Source organism: Rhipicephalus sanguineus, chromosome 3, assembly GCF_013339695.2.
Source record: "Rhipicephalus sanguineus isolate Rsan-2018 chromosome 3, BIME_Rsan_1.4, whole genome shotgun sequence".
NCBI lineage: Eukaryota > Metazoa > Arthropoda > Arachnida > Ixodida > Ixodidae > Rhipicephalus > Rhipicephalus sanguineus.
In genome coordinates, this window is record NC_051178.1 from 105,044,600 (window position 1) to 105,065,235 (window position 20,636).

The 20,636-nt window shown below is 48.3% G+C and overlaps 2 protein-coding genes across 2 annotated transcripts; both read right to left on the reverse strand.

The window, feature by feature from the left end:
- Positions 1-4,225: 4,225 nt before the first annotated feature.
- On the reverse strand, positions 4,226-4,951 carry LOC119385725 (ubiquitin-conjugating enzyme E2 Z). Its single transcript, XM_037653115.1, has one exon. The coding sequence runs from the start codon at positions 4,949-4,951 to the stop codon at positions 4,226-4,228; it is 726 nt and encodes a 241-aa protein (XP_037509043.1).
- Positions 4,952-19,692: 14,741 nt separating this feature from the next.
- LOC119385726 (ubiquitin-conjugating enzyme E2 Z) lies at positions 19,693-20,418 on the reverse strand. The gene has a single exon (XM_037653116.1). It carries the CDS (start codon positions 20,416-20,418, stop codon positions 19,693-19,695), a length of 726 nt encoding a protein of 241 aa, XP_037509044.1.
- Positions 20,419-20,636: the final 218 nt, after the last annotated feature.

Genomic DNA, 20,636 nt, shown 5'->3' on the forward strand with positions numbered 1-20,636 from the left:
AAAATGATCGTTGGCTGTTCCAGAATTTAGTTGTTTTCGCGTTCTCCCGTCGGCGCTGATTATTCGAAAACTATTCGGAAAATATTCGGTATTTCGAATATGTACTATTCGATTCGAGTACCGAATCGAATAGAATGCTATTCGATTCCCTATTCGAAATTTTCGAATATTCGCACACCCCTAGTGGCGGTGAATGTGTCAAGCCCAATCAATCTTAGCTATATTTGGATGGTGATCTATCTATCTATCTATCTATCTATCTATCTATCTATCTATCTATCTATCTATCTATCTATCTATCTATCTATCTATCTATCTATCTATCTATCTATCTATCTATCTATCTATCTATCTATCTATCTATCTATCTATCTATCTATCTATCTATCTATCTATCTATCTATCTATCTATCTATCTATCTATCTATCTATCTATCTATCTATCTATCTATCTATCTATCTATCTATCTATCTAACGGCCAGTGGCGACGGGGAAGGTGGACTTCCTCCTGACGTCCAATGACTGATATTCTAATAAAGTTTTTTTCGCTCTCTCTCTCTCTCGAAACCTGTTATTGCTCGTGTTACTATAGACATTGATCAAACTTGTTAACTTCTCACGATTGCATGAGAAAACACGGAAGTTTATATAAGCATTGTCACCACCGCAACGGCGGTGCCTTTTTTTCGGCTGACTGTGGCACCCCGTGGTTTGTCGGCGTAACAGAATAACAGGCTGCTCCACGTGGGACGTTTCCTCTTCGTGTCCCCGTTGCATAACCATGCAGAGCTCCCGCGGAGATCGTTGGAAACAGCGGTGCCACTCTGGTTTTTTTGTCGCTGAAGACCCCACATATTCTCGCGCTGTCGTTATGAATGTTTGGCAGCGAGTATATTAGAGCTGGCCTCTACAGTCTTCTGGTTCCTAAACATCTGAACTGCTTCGCAGGAAGCACCAATACAGCGGTTTGCAACGCAGTTAGTTCAAGGCTTGGAGCGTGCGAACATCGTCGCACATGGAAGCCTGTTGTATGCAGCACAGAATTTGCTATGCCGTGGTCGCCTTCTCACTGCATAGTAGCGTGCAAGGGTTCAGCACACTATACATTCAGAGCCACTCCAGATACTTTTCCCTTTGAGTGACGAATCGCCTCCTGTGTTCGTGTGGCTCTCGCAGTCGAAGTGGCTCAGAACGGTAGTGTGCCCCTGTACATAGGCATGCGCAGGGCGCTCCATTAGGAGGGGCCAAGTGTGACCGCAGCCCCCCCCCCCCCTCTCGAGTCCGAAAGAAAACAACCTTCGAGATGAATGCAAAAATGAAAAAAAAAAATTAAGGCACTTTCTCACTAGTGGTGCCAATCCTGAAGCGGAGCCGGACAGCCTTCCCTGTTTCTCTTTATTTCTCTCTTTATTTCTTCGTCTCTTCTCTCTGTTCTTTCTATCTCCTTCTTGTTTTTTTTTCTATTTCTTTCTTTCTGTCTCTATCTATTTCTTTCTATCTCTTTTTTTGTCTCTGTTTTTTTCTATTTCTTTCTGTCTCTATCTATTCCTTTCTCTCTCTCTCTCTCTGTAGTTCTCACGTTTTCTTTTTTCTCTCTTTCTCGCTCTACTTCTATCTCTCTCTTTCTCTCTTTTCTTTTTCCGTCTTGCTCTGTTTTTTCTATCCCCTTTTGTGTCTGTTTCTTTGTATCTCATTCTCTCTCTGTCTATTTCTTTCTGTCTTTCTTCCCCTTCTTTTTCTATTCTCTGTTTCTTTCTTCCTATCTTTCTCTCTCTCTCTCTCTATCTCCCTCTCTGTACAAGCTCTCCGCCTAGCAGGGTTATTGCATCCCACGCCGGACACATCGGCGCACGTGTTCTGGGAGCGGAGCAGAAGAGGACGAAGAGGAAGAAAAGGACGAAGAGAGTGCGTACCGGTTTGTGATGATGATAACTATTGGTTGCGACTAACGGACTTTCTCCAAGCTTTTACCAGCTCCGCTGTTAAAATTAAGCGATGACGTGCTCCTCGTGGGCAACGGCAGCTTTCCACGGGTAGCGGCGGTAAGTAAACAGTTCCTGGAATGGAATACTAGGGGTTCTCGGCCGCCATTATTGTCTGAAACCTACGTGACCGTAACCCTACGCTTAGCAATGACGCCACAACTCCGACAGAGTAAACGTATGGGACAGGCTTAGCACCCTCATTAGATGATTATAGGGAGGGTGGCCGCCTCCTTCTTCCCTAGTCCCTGTGCGCACACTTATGCCCTTGTGCGCACCTGTATGTACTTACGACTCCATGAGCAAGCTTCGCACGCAATATCGTCTCAAGCGGAGCGATCCAGCATGCCCACGCCAGAACCGGTTAATTGTAGCGACCGCTAGACACTTCCTATTTGAAACCGAACGAATTAGGTCGCCGCTGCAAGTGTCCTTCGTGCAATCAACGTACGCCATGAAGAAATATCCCACTCAATCTACGCTTGCAGGCTACTAAGAAAGATGGAAGGGCTTTAGCGTCAAAGATGGACATAGACGCCAGTAGATGTAAACTCTCTTGGGACTACTAATACAAACACACCTGCAAAGTGCCTACTACGTCATAAATCATAATTTTTGTGAAGTAGGGGAGCACCCACTATGTCATTAATCGTCATTCTGCGGAGAAGCGAGGTACCCGCTGCACACCTGTAAGGTATTATGTGCACTTTGTTGATGCTATGGCTGATGAATAATTATGGTGGGCCCTTTGCAATGGGTTGGGAGCATTTTGTTGATGCCGTAGTTGCTGACGATGAAGAAATATGGCTGCGCCCTTTGTAATGGGCTCGAAGCATTAAACAATCCACTCGTTACCTAATTTCGCATGGTGTGATGCCTCACGGTTGTTTAACTCTTCTACCACGCTATATTACGTATATTAAAGGGTCCCTAAGCCACCTCCGATAATTTTTTAACATTTCCAGTAAACGCGCGCATCGAGTTCGGAATGCCGTTACGATCAACAATGTCAAACGCGGCAGCGCTACGAGCCGCGGGCGCCCTACAAATTCCAAGGAACAATCCCTTCTCATCTCCGGACCTTTCGCTAGTGTTCGGTCCCTCATTGTTCGCAGCGACGTCAACATTTTCATCTACTCGTCATCCACAATACCTGTTTGTCCGCTCACGGGTACGTGGACTCACCGCTCTTCCTCCACCCACAGGGAGGAGAAGCACTCGGCCAGGAGGAGGGACGAGACGACGAACGGAGCATAGCGAAGGAAAGAGCGAAACGTGCGAGGGCCTCTTTTGTATCATCAAACACATGTAACTCCGCTATTACGGCACCACTTCGAAAAATTCTCACGGCTACGTGTTCGTTGTAGACTCGCTCACAACTGCAACAATACAACTAAATTTCGACCTCTGGGTGGTTTAGGGGCCCTTGATTTTTTGCCCGACATGACGCCTGTATAGGGTCTTTTTGCAAATGAGTTTCAAGCACCGGCGTAGCTCTGTGGCAGAATACTCGACTGCCACGCAGAGGGCCCGTGTTCAAGTCCCTGTCGACCCTGGATATTTTTGTGCTCAGCTCGCGCGATATCGGTTGCGGACAACGGCGGCGGCGGACAACTATACCACCAAAATCGGCTGTCGTTGGGATCTCATGACAGCCTTCGCTGTAAAACAGGTTTGCCAAATGGCAGTGGAAGCACCTTAGTGTCAGGTGAGCTGCCGCGATAGCAGGAAAGAGCGAGGCGTAATGTCCCCCAAGGCCAGGGGAACTGGCTTACTGAGGAGGAGGAAGAAATTCCCCATAAATCACTAAAGGAACCAAGGTCTTTCGACGGCCACATGGCTCTCCGGGAAACGAGAGAAGGCAGAGACGGACGGTCGCTACACAAATTTAATAAGAAGCGCGTTTTACTTAAGACGCGTCACAAATTGCACGAAAGGTACCTTTTGTAGCATAAAACGACCAAGTTGAGCTAGTTGGTTAGGATTCATCATGAAAGGAGGTAAGGCGTAGAAAAGCGCAAGAGAAGGGAACAAGACAACAATTACTCCACTTATAGAAACTATCTGCATTTTAATGCAATCGTCGCCGCCTAATTTGGAGTATAGACGCCTCCCTGCCAAATGTGTTCATGTTGCTTCAACAATCCTTAATTTTGCGTTTAGTGGCCATCGCGCAGAGTTGAACCTTGTTCCTCCCTCACGTCACGCCTGTCTTCTCTGCGTCACCGCCGGAAAGGGAGCCTCACTCGTCATTTTGCTGTCCATCGGCCGCCTTCTCTTCGTCGACCTTCTTCTTGATGTCACGAAGTCGCTGGAGGAGTGGCTCGTAACTGCTGTTCCCCGTAAGCGACGACAACATTCCCGAGGAGGAACCGATCCTCGCCTTGACCGAGTCCTCGTATTTGGCGTAGTTGTCGACGAAGTACTTGAGGACTTGCTTCTTCAGAGCCGGCGGCATCGCATCCGAGGCTGGCGGCTCCTTCAGGCAGCCTTCGAGCGTGCCGCACACCGCGATGCTGACCGTGTTATGGCGCATTCGCTCCGCGGCGCCGTCGGAAAGCAAGGACTGTATGGACACCAGCAGGCTGCCGATGGTCTGCGCCGGGCTCCAACTCATTCCGCCATACGTGCCTAGTGTGCTGAGGCAAATGTGGCCCCGACCGATGTGTAGGTTAAACGACACCCCCTCCTGCACTCCGGTCAAGAAGAACGCGTGAGGCGGCCGCATCGGGTAGTCGGGCGGGCACTTGAGCACCACGTGGAAGAGGCCGCCTTCGAGAGGAGTGTCCCAGGAACCCACGATGACGGCGTGCAGCACGGACATGTCGTTCTCTTCGGGCGCCGCGAACACGCCCGGCGGGGGGTCGGCGTGCAGCTCTGCCAGGTCACGCTGTATCCTCTGCAGGCCCTGAGGCGTCGGCTCCTCGGCTTTGTACCTGTCCAAGAAAGCTTTCAGCAAGTTGGCCATTTCGATCGAGCTTTTCCGGCGACGAGGAGGGGTCTTGAGCAGATATGGCGGTGGCCGCGATGTCACCAATGGCCGCGGCGATCGACGAAGAAGACGTTAAGTATGGCAGATGCCCACAACGTGGGATGTGCAAAGAATCGGCTGGTTGTGCGAAACGTGCTACTCTCTAGGTAAATCGCAAGAAACCAAAGGAGAAAAAGTAAAATGCACATTAAAATATTTTAACATCGGATCTGTTTAAGCTCAGAGAAATTCTGTCGGCTGTGTACAAAAATTACAGTCATCACGAACCGGCACATGCTGCCTTCGTCCTCCTCTTGATCTTCTTCTTCGCTCCCAAAACACGTGCGAAGAAGAAGCTTCTTCTGCCATTTTGAGCATTCTTGAAGTTATCATCGAAATGTTACGATACGCAGTCTTGGCCGAACCCCAGAGTGAGTATGTGCCATAGTCTTGAGGATACAAGAAAAAAAATCATTTTCATCCAATTACTCAAAGATTATGGAGCGGGCTATTTGTCTGTGGTGCCTTGAGAAATGTCCTATATCATAGTTCGCTTCTGACACCACTGGGTCACTAGAATGTATGGGTCTCAACTAAGTTCAGAAGCTGAAGAAATGCGGCTACCCGGAGAGTCTGCTGTCTTTGTTGACGGTAGCGCTTTTAACGCGATAGCGTTAAAGAGCTCGTACTGCAGAAATTCCGGCGTCGGCGTCGGCGCCGGCACCGTTGGTTGTGAGCGAAAAATCATCATCTTGTCCGTGACCGAAAAATCGAAAAAGCTGCAAATAAAATAAATAATAAAAATGTTGGGTCCGAGCGAGAATCGAACCCAGGCCGTCTGCGTGGCAAGCAGGTGTTCTACCTGCTTGTGTTGTCGTGTTCTTCTCCCTTTGTCCCCGTTGTAAGTGCGCGCTATCCAGTGACGATGAATACATACCAACTCGCCCAGTTTTCTGCTTTGTTAGGTGTTCTACCACACAGCCACGCCTCTGCTTGGAGCTGCACTGAAAGTAACTTTGATGCTTCCCAAAAATACGCGTCCTGTATACAGGTGTCACAGTACGAGATGTAATAGCGCAGTAATATTGCGTGGTACAAGCGTACATTGCCATCGGGAGTCACATCACGTCAATATCATAACGACTTGGTGGTTCAAAGACAGCCACCCATTACAAAAGGCACACATATTACTGCGCGCAGTGCTGGGCAGTATCGAAGATACATGTATCTTAGATACTATCTTAGATACTCTTTGGGTAACTTGTATCTGTATCGCGATACGCCTCGCAAAACGAGTATCTGTATCTGTATTTCCGATACATTCAGCAATGTATCGTGTATCTTAAGATACAAGATACTATCATAAAAGCACCACCGTGCGAAACAATAAACGTCGATCGGAATTCCGGTTGTCAAGCTGATATTGTTGCCACTAAGCCACCTGAATAAAACTAACGACAGTTACATTCTTGTATATTTCCGCCAGAGCGCTCCAGCGAGCACAGGTGATGAGGTTTAAGCGTCCCTATTGGTGGAGCAGAGTCACGTGATGGCGCTCGAGCCATCTCGACAAAAACAAGCGTGCGGACATTACGCGCAGCCTACCTTTTTTTTTCCTAGATGTTTTCTTTCTCTTTAGTTGTGTTGATGTCATGACACTTGTTCATAGCCACTGCACTCTGCTGCGTACTCCAATGCGTGCGGCGTCTTTCGCACAAATTCTGATGCCGCTATACTGTCGCTATCTCTTGCGTGGTGCTTCGTTGCAAAGTCTCAAGAATGCAAGAATGGGGCTGCTTTGCGTCTCTCGGCTTTCACACATCAGCGATTTGAAAGATCTCGTGGATGTAAGCTTGACTTGCATAAGTACAGTGAGATTGACTTACATGCAAAGGATATTCTAACGACCGTCCCTCTATCGGTGCCGACGTTAGATGCAATTAGAACGGGCATTTACGTAACAGGGAATATTTTGATGTGCTGTGTCTTTGCTCTTCCTGTTAAATTGTTAGAGAAGTTCTTTTAATGATAATTTGATTGTTATGTGCTTTCTTTGCTGTCCTCCGTTTGCATCCCATACATTACCTAGTGCTCTGCATAGTTTTAACAGCGAAGCTGCTTAGCAAATAGTTCCTTCTCCGACGAACCAAAATACTATCATCATCATAGACGGGCATGTGCCACAGAAATAGGGTAAATACCCCGACTCACAACTGGTGCCCTAAAAATGAAGAAGGCAACAGTTAGCCCAACAAATGGCTGCGAAGCGACGGCGGCGATCCGAAGACCCCGAGTACGTACAACGAGACAATACTAGGTAACAGGAAAGGAAACGGTAGCTTCTAGAAGACCCTGAAGCGATGGAAGGCCTACGCCAACGACGATGGAAGGCGCCCGATGCCCTCCCGCTCGTCTACTCGAAAGACGAAGACTGGTAGGCCTACGTCAACGACGATGGAAGCTTGCGCCCGATGCCGCCTGCTAGTCTACTCGAAAGACGAAGACTGGTCTATAGCCATAAGCTGATCGGTCTCATGCGCCGTAACAGCAAAGTTCATCCCCGCTACAGCCAAGTTCAAGCAACAGTTCAAGCCATTAAAGCAAAAGTTCAGCAACGTTACAGCCAGGTTCAAGCCAAGTTCAACCTCGCTAAAGGCAAGTTCAAGTCAAATTCAAGCCTCGCTACAGCCAAGTTCAACCTCGCTACTGCGATGTTCTGCTTATAGATACAGAATAAATATGCGTGAGACCGATCAGCTTCGCTGTGTATCGAGCTTTGCTCCGCTTAGTGCAATCTTTGCGCAATCTTTTTCTCCCGTCTGTTTATTGTTATATGTCTTTTGTAAAAAAACGTCCTCTGCTTTATTCTTATTTTTTATTCTCTGTGAACGTAGTTTTATCTCATATTTCGCGGGATTTCTTTAAAAGCCCGCAAATATTCACCACGCAGCATGTACGCTGTCAAGAAAAAATGGATCGGTCGTTTTTAAATGCGCTCTACGATGTGTCGAACACAGTCGGCCCAAAAGTGGATATTAAAAATGTCGCATAATTGACCTTATTTATTTACCAGTTAAGCTTATGACAAAACATGCCATAACGAGCACCACCTGACGGTACACCAAATACCTTTGGTTTCATTCAGCGGCAGTTAACCACTTGTTTTCTTTTTTTCATATTTGGTTCAACTTACGTGAAATACCATATACTTATTCACTTTGATTGTTTAGTATGGAACCACCTTGCTATTTGACATAAATGTATTGATTTTCTTTTGTTTAGGTCACCTTAAAGTATTCTTATTGTTACAGATCTGCAGGTAAGCAGAGCGAGAAGTAATAGCAGTCATATCCGGTGGCGCTTTGTGCCTCTAGAACACGTCTGAGACGTTTCCTGGCGGCTCAGGTTCTCTCGAAGAAGAAACGGTAAAAGATTGCACGTGAGTGAATATGTTCCCAGCGAACGCTTTACGCCAGCAGATAAGTCAAATATGAAAAATCACTGCAGTTTTATGTCCTCAATTATTGCGCGATTATATAGTTCATCGTCTTCACACGATGCGTCACAAACAATATCGCTACCAGCGTTGTTGCTGCGCTACACCTGTTGGTGGATGCGGTATTACAAAAGCGAAAATACGCTTGCGGACAAGGTAAGACTGCACAGCGGTATTTGCGCCATCGTGCGGAGGCATCTTAATAAGGTTCTTGCAAGTAGATGGCAACCTGCTAACTAGTCGACAAGTAGAGCCACGACAACCATAAGTTGCAGAAGTGTGAAGCAAAAACCACTAATAGCGCAGCGGTTAAAGAGCTGTCATGTTGAGCAGCCAAACAAATCCCAATAAGTTGTTTAGGAATGAAACTAACATACCTTGAGCAAGAAAGTTAGTATCTTGTGATACAATAGGGTATTTTATTAAAATTAAGCAAAGCTGGTTGCAATTAAGAAATTTTCAAATAAACACATTTCTACATAGGCCTTTGCTGCTTCATAATATAGATTTATAATAGCAAATGCAAATGTATCGAAGTATCTTAAGATACAATTGGGAAGTATCGTATCGGATACAATTATTCCGGAAGTATCTTGTATCTGTATCTCAAATACTTCTTGCCTGAGTATCTTGTATCGTATCGCGATACAATTTCAAAGTATCTTTGCCCAGCCCTGACTGCGCGTATACCCTTAAGACCACGTAGTGGGTGCATCGCAGCCTCGAAAAAGGTTCTCGCGCATAATTGCTCCTGATTTAAAGCATGCTACCCATTACATAAGGCACACACCTTATTGCGCGCATTCTGTTAAACACTCGTAGTGTTCGAAGTGCGCACTAGGGGCAGGATATCGCTATCGCGTTCAACTCTTAAAGGCGAAGCTTAAGCGTCCCCCAATTTTTGCGAGAATCACGGTCCACGAAGGAACGCGTCCGGTCAAGCCTTCAAAACTCTAAGGTTGTGGCACACATAGCGACGATAAGAAGCCTCAATATTCGAACTTGGCTTGTAGAAATGTATCTGCGCATAGATGTGACGATGACTGGAGATGAACAATGGCGCAGGCCTTAATAATTCGCCAGTGGTGACACATCTGGCAAAGAAAAGCGTCGAAACCATGCATCGCCTTACTTTTAACGAAGCAAGTTTGTCGCTGCCACTGCACTGCTTCTCGCCAGAAACGCGAATGTGGCAAGGTTGTGGATGGCGACCACGCCTTTCTGAAAGGCCCGCGGATGTTTTGGTTGTTCGCGAAAGCCGTTTTCGCTCCTTTGCGTCGCACGTCTGCGGCGCTTGGTTCTTGGCGCGCTCCGAGGATCGTCCGAATTAACCGCGTTGCGGACAAATACGGCCGAATTAGTGAGAGTTTGATGCCATTAAACAATACATATGCTTGTCGGGACCAGAGAACATGTCCGAATTATCCGATTTTCTGAATTAACGGGGGTCGAATTAACCAGCTTTTACTGTATAGCCTTAGATATACAGGGTTTCCCAGCTATCACGCAGCACGATTTAAAAAAAAGAGGAACGGCGTTACGCGAATCAAACCTGCAGCATATTGTTCCTAGTACACTAGAGTAGCCACTGCTATTTTTTTCGTTAATGAGGTTTAATTAATTAGTCATAATTATATTTCTAACTCGACAAGTACTCGCCTAATTGTCAAAATGTCAATGAGGCGTATGTAGGCATGTTTAAATGGCATCTAACTGCGCTACTTTCAACAACGTGCTAATTGCGCGCTCATTTTTTCCGGCTGATAAAGAAAGCCCGCTAAATATGAAAAATAACACGTGACTACGCTCCCACCCGCAAAGGAAACCAGCGCCCTCAATTAAGCTTACTGCAAACAACCGCTTTGCCTGTTGCCTGTTGCGAAAGACAGCGTTCCGCATTTTGGCAAGGGTACAGGTCGGGCGCCAGCGATATGCGTGCAATTTCGCTGGAATTCAATCCGTTCGATAGTACGCCGCAATCATCCATATCTCACGGCCGACTGTTCTCATTGATAACGCGGCAGGTGTTCCGATTACGGCCTGACTCTGTAAAACCAAGCGGTGCGTTTCTAGGCCGGGGAGTGGCAGATAGGGCGATACGTTTTTTTTTCTTTCTGCATTTTTTCCTTGATACTGTCTGCCTCATAGGGAGCCTGTTTGAGGGCGCTGATTCCCGACGCGCGCAACACTTTAGTCACGTGTCACTTTTCATATTTCGCGGGCTTTCTTGATCAGGCGGAAATAAATGAGCGCGCAATTAGCACGTTGTTGAAAGTAGCGCAGTTAGAGGCCATTTGAACATGCCTACATACGCCTCATTGGCATTTTGACAATTAGGCGAGTACTTGTCGAGTTAGAAATATAATAATGACTAATTAATTAAACCTCATTAACGAAAAAAATAGCAGTGGCTACTCTAGTGTACTAGGAACAATATGCTGTAGGTTTGATTCGCGTAACGCCGTTCCTCTTTTTTTAAATCGTGCTGCGTGATAGCTGGGACACCCTGTATACTGTAACTGCAGGTTGAAATACAGGAGTGACTATACTACTCAAGGTGGCACTTTGTCAACAGCTCTTAAATAAAACTGTCATAAAAATGTTAAACAATTTTCATGAGTAATCATGAATGTCATGATGAAGATAGTGGACTGATGACTCTGTCGCTTTGGCGACACTGGAGTTTTAAGCAAAAGCGCCTTCATCCTCTAATCAAGATAGTGTCGTCAGTCCCGTAAAACCTTGGGCTGCGTGGTTGGGAACAAATGGCTGCGAAGCGACGACGGCGAGCTGAAGACCCCGAATGCGCACGACGAGAGAATGCTAGGGAACGGGATAGGCAACGGCGGCTGCGAGAAGACCCCGAAGCGATGGAAGGCCTACGCTAACGACGACGTGCCCGTAGATCTATGAGAGGTGCGAACGCTTGGCTTCAGCGCAAGGGTCTGTCTCTGCAGTTTCGACGTCCGTGTCCCTAGCTAAAGCCTAACAACGACCTAGAAGCAACCTAGAAACAACCTGCGTCACCTTGCTAAGGCCTAGAAACAACCTAGAAACAACCAGATTAGTCTTGAGTATCGTCCAGATTCGCTGTTTCTAGCCTTGTGCGGCTTAGTGCAAGCTTCTCCAATATTTTTTCATCAGTACTTATTATTCGAAAAATATTCGAAAAATACTACATATTTTTAATACGCACTATTCGATTCGAGTACGGAATCGAATCGAACGCTATTCGATTCGTAATTGTCGAATAATCGCACACCTCTTCTCGCCGCGCGTAGTCGGAGTGGCTCAGCAGAGTAGTGTGCTCGTGTATTTACTTGCGATTCCATGGGCAAGCTTCGCAGACCATGCGGCTCCACGCGAAGCGATCTAACATTGCCATACCGGATTCGGTTTAATCTCGCGACTGGTAGACATCTCCTATCTGAAACCGAACGAATGAGGTCGCCGCTGTAACTGTCCTTCGTGTAATCCACGTACGCCGGGAAAACATATGCCACTCAATCTGCGGTTGCAGGCTACTAAGAAAGAGGGAAGGACCTTAACGTCAGAGCTGGACATACATAAAAAGAGTAATCCGTTGTGGTAAGAGATGTTTGTAGCCCATGGACCAAGGATGCATGCGCATGTCATATATAGGATAAATCACTTTGAAACTGCCTTGGAGGCACTACTGGTCTCGTTCAGACACTTAATTTGGTTAAGAGTCGTCGTACATGTTCTTAATCTGTCGCGCGCTCTGCACTGTTGTCAATTTTTTTCATCGTACGCAAATGGAGGAGCATGAAAGATATGTTGTCACCAAGAAGGGATGTGGGGGTGGACTGGTTCTCATTATAAAATTAAAGGTGGTGCTGTCACCTGCAGCCCATAAGAGATCATGGTTCAGCGCCATGGGCAAGGGAGCAGGCTAGAGAGCAAGAATAGAAGAACCTTCTGGAGGACAAAGAAAACGCCGTAAACAGAAATTTCGCATGTGCAAACGCTGCGCAGTAAGGAATAAACACCAAGTGACGGTGACACTCGGACATACTAACCTCGAAGAGTGTGACACTTCTTCATTACGCTGCGTCTGTCTTAGTGAACGCGTGTAGCACTCCATGAGACATCCTGTCAGGCTACTAAGCTTTCTCTTTCCACTGCACTGTACGCCACAAAGGCAAAGCTATCCAGTCGCCATGTCCTTATATACCCATAATGGGATAGTAAACCGGATGCTCTTCTGGTTGGCTTCTCCTCGTAGCTTTCTCTCGGTGTCTTTCTATATTTATTGTACACTAATCGCAAACGTTCCCGCATTCAAGGCGGAAGATGAGGAATAAAGTTCGACGAGAAAATTGCCGTGGTCCTTAGGTTCTTCCTAAGAGACATTCAGGCAAGAGCCTTTCCGCCTTCCACTGCCGTCATCTTGTTTATTTGTATGTTTCCTCATCACTATGGCACATACCCACTCTGAGTGATTGGCCAAGGCTTCGTCATCATTTAGCTCATAATTTGAAGAAGGCATATTTTAATGCGACAGCGTTAAGGAGCTCGCTTCGCAGAAGTTCCGGTGTCGGTGTCGACGCCGGCGTAGTTGGTTGTGAGCGGAAATCGGTGTTGTCCGTGAACGAAAATGCGAGATAGGTGCAAATAAATCCACAATAAGAATGCTCGGTCCGGGTGAGAAACAAACCCAGGCATTCTAGGTGGCAAGCATGTATTCTACCACGGAGCCACGCCACTGGTGGAAACTGCTTTCGTGAAAAACGCTGTAAAATGTCATGTAGTGGGTGGGAGGAGCCTGCTTAACGCATGTAATATTGCGTGGCAGAATCTTAGAACCGCACCAGGCGTTAAAACATGTGAGCTGCGCAGCGAGTGAGTGATTTAAAGCTGCCGACGATTGCAAGGTATCCAGATGCGCAGGTGCGCGTGGCACATACGGACGCGTAGTGAGTACTTCACCAATTTTTAAAAGAAGGAATTATTTAGTAGCGGGCACTTCGCAACTATACATCCAGTAGGCATTCTAGGATAGTTTCAAACAGCCCAAAAGGCAACGAAAGCGCTGTTGCGTTTTCTCAAGGATTCTGGACTGATTCACTGTCTGCGATAACAAACACGAAACTCTTATGTCGGCTGAAACAGTTACTTTTCTTTCCTCCTCTATAACTTTCCTTCCCACTCCTCCCTTCCTTAGTGCAATGTAGCCTAGCGGTCTCAGCCCTGTTTAACCTCCCTGCCGTTCTTCTAACGCGATAGCGTTAATGAGCTCGTTTCGCAGAAATTCCGGCGTCGGTGACGGCGTCGCTGGTTGTGAGCGAAATGTCATCATCTTGGCCACAGAAAAATCGAGAATGATGCAAATAAAATAAACAGTAGAAATCTCCGGGTTCCAGTGAGAATCGAACCCATGCCGTCTGCGTGACAAGCAGCTGTTCTACCACCGCGCCACGCTATTCGCTGGAAACGCTGAGGGAAAATACGCTATATGAATGTCGTGTAGTGGACGGAGTCTGCTTAACGCATCTAATATCGCGTGGCAGAAGCGTAGAATCGCGCCAGGCGTCAAAACATGTGAATTGCGCAACGAGTGGGCGTTTCAAAGGCCCAACATTACAAAGCGCTGAGACATATTTGATCATCATCAGCAGCAAAAGCATCAACAATGCGAACAGTTGCGTATATAGTGTACTAAAATTCTAGTACACTATTGGCCTCGAGGGCCACCACAGGAGAGACCGGCGCCGCTATCGCTATGGCGTGGTAAACGCCATCACGTGACTCTCCTTTGCCGCCGAAAGCTTTGCCAACGCTGCTCGCTGCACCTTATGCCCGAGGTTGAAGCTTTGTTTTTTTGTTCAGTATGGTCTATTGCTCTGTGCCGCAGTGCCGAACGTATTCGACCGAGCCCGGTGTGAGTTTCCACGCATATCCCAAAACCAAGAAGCAGCGAGATGCGTGGTTGATAAAGCTTAGAATGGGGAAGCAACCCAGCATCCATTATCGCGTGTGTAGCAAACACTTTCACGAAGAAGATTTGTGTACTGCGTTGGAGCTGAAATTGCTAAAATGTTCGGTAAGTGCTACGTGAGACTTTCCGTGACTGTACACACATGAATTTACGACGTTTATTCACTCCAGGCTGGAAAAGACGGTGCCTGGTTCCCGAAGCAGTGCCGTCGCAGAACCTTCCTGTCCAGCCCTTGGACCGTCCAAAACACACCGAGCGTCGCGGGAAGGCGCTCGGCACAAAGGCGGTGACAGTGACTTTGTCTCGATGTTGTTCTTCTACGCTGCATATTCGGACGCGGTCGGCCTCATAGACTGCCTCTCCTTCCGTTAGCAGCCGCGATGTGCTGAACTGCTGGTCAACGAACTCGTTGATGCCAGAGAAAACGAGATACGGTAATTGTAATTAGTAATCGAACAAGCGATTCACACGTGCTGACATGATATCACATCAGTCACTGTACCCCTCGCAGAGAAGCACACGAAGCGGAAGCGTGGATAAAGGAGACAAAAATATATGCGGTTGAACTTCCACTTATTAAAGTATATCTGTTATAAATCCTCGTCCGGCAAAAGTTCTGGCTAAAGGGGTAAGCCGCACTCACCACGAGCGTTGTGGAAATTACTGTTATTGCGGCAGAATAACTTATGGCTACCTTTACGAAAGGTCTCGCGAATGTAATAACCAATGTCGAAGCATCGTTTGCACTCGGCCATTTGATTACGCGCTGAAAACAAGGGGCCAGTCCGCGCCGATCGAAACGGTACCTCTCGGCCGCGCAACTTCCACGCAAAAGCAAGAGATAGGTGCGCGATGCCGCGCTTGCCTCAGTAAACATTAATGTACACGAGATGCGAGGATGCTTCGAGTTACAGATTATTAGGTAAATTACGAAACTCACCTTTTACAAGAGTGGCCTCTTCACGTTCGGTGTCCAAGGCTCCGCGCGCACTCGCTCCGTCGAGAGCATGGAGGAAGGAATACTAAGGAGAGGCCCTATCGTATTTCAATGCATTGCGAAAAGTGTGGCGGAAGTGACGTCAGATTTATGGGGCAAACAAACCGGTATGGGGCAAACAAAACAGCAGACGCCCCGCGGCGTGCTCTCCGCGGTGATTAGCTTCTGCGCAGATTTGTAGTCCCGGCGTAAACTTAGCGCGTATTGTGCGGTTCGCACGCAGTAAAATGTTGCAAGCAGACGTTTACCAGGCTGTTCGTGCGTGGCAGGCCCGAGCGCTGCGTGCTGAAATTCTTCGTGGAGCGTTTTTGTGCAACAGTACAGAATACCGGTACGTGCCGTGATCAAAAACATTCAGACCCTGCACCATCGTATTCGAACTCACCCAGCAGTGACTTACGCGTTCTGCTGGGCGTTAGGCTTTCCCTTTCTCGTAGCCCGATTTCCCGATCTGTTGCCGGATTAGCGGTTCTTTGTTCGTGTATATGGAGTGAGCGTTGCAGCTATTTGACGCAACGCCAACCTATAGTTGACGTAACTTCACGTCGAAAAGAGGACACCGCTGTATTGTATACGCGATCGTGCACGTAAAGTTTGTAATTCCAGTGCGCACACAACAACAAGCACGCAGCGAGTGCACACCGCACAATACATACATCACGTAGTCCGATAACAACAACATAAGTTTATTGCCCTTTCGTTGAACGACACAGCCTCTAAAAACGTACGATGCCTTCGGCGCATGTTATGTACGGCGCGTCAGACGCCAAAAACAAAAGTTCACGTGTGTTCTGAGTTGACACAACGAGTAAGAAGCAATAGAGCGCACATCCGAGAGCTTCACATGCATATACCATGCATTAGTGATCAGCAATGAAGCGAACGTGTACGTACACATGAAAAGTGACAACCGGTACTTTCCGCAGTGCACGCGATTTGCACAGGGTATACGCAACAGCTGGGCATTGCGTAGCTTTCCTAACGAACACACACAAGGAGCAGCACGCGTGAATCGACTACGCCGCTTGCTCGGCGAAAAACGCACAAAAGAAAGGCTGCAAAGTTTCGCGATGCGCGCATGCGCTTGCAAACGTCGCGACGGAAATCGCGAAATGTTTCGCTGCGCCTTCGCTAGGAGGCAATGCTGGTGTTTGCGATGTGGAGGCTTCACGAATGTGACGTCAGGGCCTCTCCGTATTCCTTCCTCCATGGTCGAGAGTGCACGACGCGACGATGACAGCGCGTTGGCTCACGAAAAACCTTTGCTAGCAAACACACTGATTGCTTCACAGCTAATACAAGCGCATTCAACGCTTGCAAAACGAGAGAAACCGTGGCTGAACACTGGCGACGTCGAACACTCCGCGCACTCGGTACCAGGTGATGCCGTTTTATACGTCACAGAGAGATTCCGGCAGACGGCGCCACGGTATGTCCTCGCCGCCAATAGCTGCGTAGGTTCGTGTGTTGCCTTGAGGACGCGTAACGGGCCCTTCGCTGACTCGCAAAAGGAGTAGAGAGTTTTAGAACTGAGGCCCCAAGGACCTTGGGGACCCAAGAAATTTGCGAGCCGCCAGGACGCATACGCAGAACCCATGCCACTCTTGGGTTCTTGCGCTCGCGTTGTCCCAAGACCCAAATATTGAAAACTAGCGTGGGTCGCCAAGGCGTCTTGGGTTGCCACGAGACGACGCAGACTCAGCACGGGCTACGACGCAGTATGGCCCGCGTGTCGCAGAATTTTAATTTTGCCGCGTGTGGCGTCCCGTGTGTTTGACCCAATGCAGTTTGCGTTTGACCCAATTCTCAAACTGTGCTGCTCCTTCGAACGCAACAGAAGGCTACCCAACACAGCTTGGGGATCCAGTGGCTTGGGTCCCAAATTCTAAACCTTTGTAATTATTATGGCGTAGTGGGCACTTAACTTGCAGTAGCCATTCTAGGGTACTTTGAAACGGCCATTTATACACGCACAGTCATTCGTGTGCTTACGGCACAGTGGAGGCATCCACCGAGAACCGAAGCTAGTATAGGGGGTTGAGAAGGCGATGCACACGAGCCCGATTACGCTATCGCATTTTATTCTTGAAGGCGAAACTCAAGCGTCCTCCAAATTTCATTCTTATTCTCTCTCCCTCTCTCTCTCTCTCTCTCTCTTGAAACAGCCAATCTTACGCACATAAACGTTCCTTTCCTAAGATCATGGTCGAAGGCGATGTGCACGGGGCCCGATTAGGTTATCGCGTTCTGTTCTTGAAGGCGGAGCCCAAGCACCCTCAAAGTTTTAGATGCGAAGTATCTTATGGCGGAGTTCAATCCGGTGGTGGTGGTGGTGGTGGTGGTGTGCGGCGTGACCACCCTTACTGCGCATGCGCATAACCTCTCCACTTCCCATCTCCCCTCCCCTTCTCCACTTACCCTCTCGCCTCTCCCCTCCCCCTTTCCACTCTTCCTCTGAAACGCGGGCTAGACATGCCGAAATTTTCTCCTGCGCAACGCCGCGATGAGCACCAGCGCATGCGCGTCCCCTCCCCTTCTCTCTACTCTCCTACGCTGCCCCTCTCTCGCACGCCTGCCCACCGCGTTCCCCACTCGCCCTGTGAGGAGTAACGGCCAGGCTAGAGGGAAGACAAGACGCGCGTAGCGTTCCTCTTCGCGTTCGACGACGCGAGGTCGGTACCATGCCCAAAGAACGCCAACGGAACGCGATCGTGCAAGTGCTCCGGCTTCGCATCGCCTCATGGTCTCCTTTAGCGGGAAATGGTGTAATTTTTTTTTATCTTCTGCTTCGAGTGGGCACGTGATATTTGAGCTTTTTTTATTTTCTTAGCCACGCGACCGCCGCAACGACGAAGTGAGCACGAAGCTCGCGGTGCTCGAGACACCCTTGAGAGGTCACGTGAGGTTGCCAACACTTGCAAGGTACCCACTAAGCGTCTGTAAGGCAATGCGCACACTACGCAGCTGCGCACTTTGTTGGTGTTGTGGATGTTGACAATGATGAATATTGCCTCGGCCCTTTGTAAAAGGTTTGGCAGCTTTCAATCACCCACTCGATTCGCAATTCATATGGTGTGACGCCTGCTGGAATGCCACGCTTCTGGACGCAATGTTGCATCTCTTAACGTGACTCCTTGCCCGACGGGACGAGCTTTCATGGTGTCGGCAGGTCTGTTTAGCGGAGTCAAGGAATACACGTGTTGACAGCTCAAAAATCGCGAGTACAACGAGATTTACTCAAAAGCGAAAGCGGGTTTGCGAAGTGGCAGTGGAGACATCTTAAGTCGGGTGAGCTGGCGCGATACCAAGAAAGAGCAAGGCATAGTGCATCCGAGGCAAAGGGAACCAGATTTCTGAGGAGCATGGAAGACTATCCCCGCAAATCATTAAAAGAACTCGGGTCTTTCGATGGCTACATGGCTCTTCGGGAAACGAGAGAAAGTAGAGACGGACGATCGCTATACAAAAGTTTATTAAGCAACCCGTTCTATGTAAGACACGTAAAAATTTGCAACAAAGGTATATTTTCCCGTTTAAATCGACAACGCTGAGCTAGTTGGGATTCATCATGAAAGGAGGTTGGTCGTGCAAAAGAAGAGACGCAAAAGAAGGGAATGATACAACAAAAACGCCCGCGTTTGGGTTGTCTCGTTCTCCAGAATCCAGGCTTGCGCAGACAACTGCGCAAGCCTGCGCAGACAACTGAGTTTACATTACTTTCATAAACAAAGGTATTTAAAAGAATTATAGAAAGGTACGAGGTAATTTTTGATGCCTTTTTTAGATTTTGTCAATGTCGGTACATTGTGTAACTGAATGAAGGGTAGACAGATGTGTCTCAGTTATCTTTTTTTCTTGTCATAAAGTAAAGGCGTGCGCTGAAAGAAAAAAAAGCTTGGTTATACTACGTACGAAGGTGTTTAACTTTATCAAATAAAAATATCGTTGAACATGAAACAATTTTCGATACCCCTATCTGGCTGTTCTCATCTAAACACACCAACATGCGGTAAAAGCGAATTCGCCGTCATACATCACCACTACGCGTAACAGTTGCGATCTGTATACGCACACAAGCAAAAAGTATATAAGAAACGTTGTATTCCACTCGTAGAAAATCTCTGCATTTTATTGCACTAGCCGAAGCCTAATTTTCGGTATTACGCCTCCCTGCCGTATGTGTTCAACACTTAATTTTGCGTTAAGTGGCCACCGTGCAGAGTTGACGCTTGTTCCTCGACCGCGCCATGCCTGTCTGCTCTGCGTCGCCGCCGGAAAAGAGAGCGTCACTCGTTATCTTGCTGTGCATCAGCCGCCTTCTTTTCGTCGACCTTCTTCTTGATGTCACGAAGTCGCTGGAGGAGTGACTCGTAACCGCTGTTCCCCGTAAGCCACGACAGCATTCCCGAGGAGGAACCGATCCGCGCCTTGACCGAGTCCTCGTACTTGGCGTAGTTGTCGATGAAGTACTTGAGGACTTGCTTCTTAAGAGCCGGCGGCATCGCATCCGAGGCTGGCGGCTCCTTCAGGCAGCCTTCGAGCGAGCCGCACACCGCGACGCTGACCGTGTTATGGCGCATTCGCTCCGCGGCGCCGTCGGCCAGCAAGGACTGTATGGACACCAGTAGGCTGCCGATGGTCTGCGCCGGGCTCCAGCTCATTCCGCCATACGTGCCTAGTGTGCTGAGGCAAATGCTTCCCCCGTGGATATGGGCGTTAAACGACACCCTCTCCTGGACTCCGGTCAAGAAGAACGCGTGAGGCGGCCGCATCGGGTAGTCCGGCGGGCACTTGAGCACAACGTGGAAGAGGCCGCCTTCGAGAGGAGTGTCCCAGGAGCCCACAATGACGGCGTGCAGCACGGACATGTCATTCTCTTCGGGCGCCGCGAACACGCCCGGCGGGGGGTCGCCGTGTAGTTCTGTCAGGTCACGCTGTATCCTCTGCAGGCTCTGCGGCGTCGGTTGCTCGGCTTTGTACCGGTCCAAGAAATTTTTCAGAAAGTTAGCCATTTCGATCGAGGTTTTCCGGCGACGAGGAGGGGTCTTGAGCAGATATGGCTGTGACCGCAAGGTCACCAACGGCCGCGGCGATTGACGAAGAAGACGTTAAAAGCATGGCATATGCCCACAACCGAGGATGTGCAAAGAACCGGGTGGTTGTGCGAAATGTATTATCCCGAGTGCGTACAACGAGAGAAATGCTACACTCTACGTAAATCGCAAGAAAC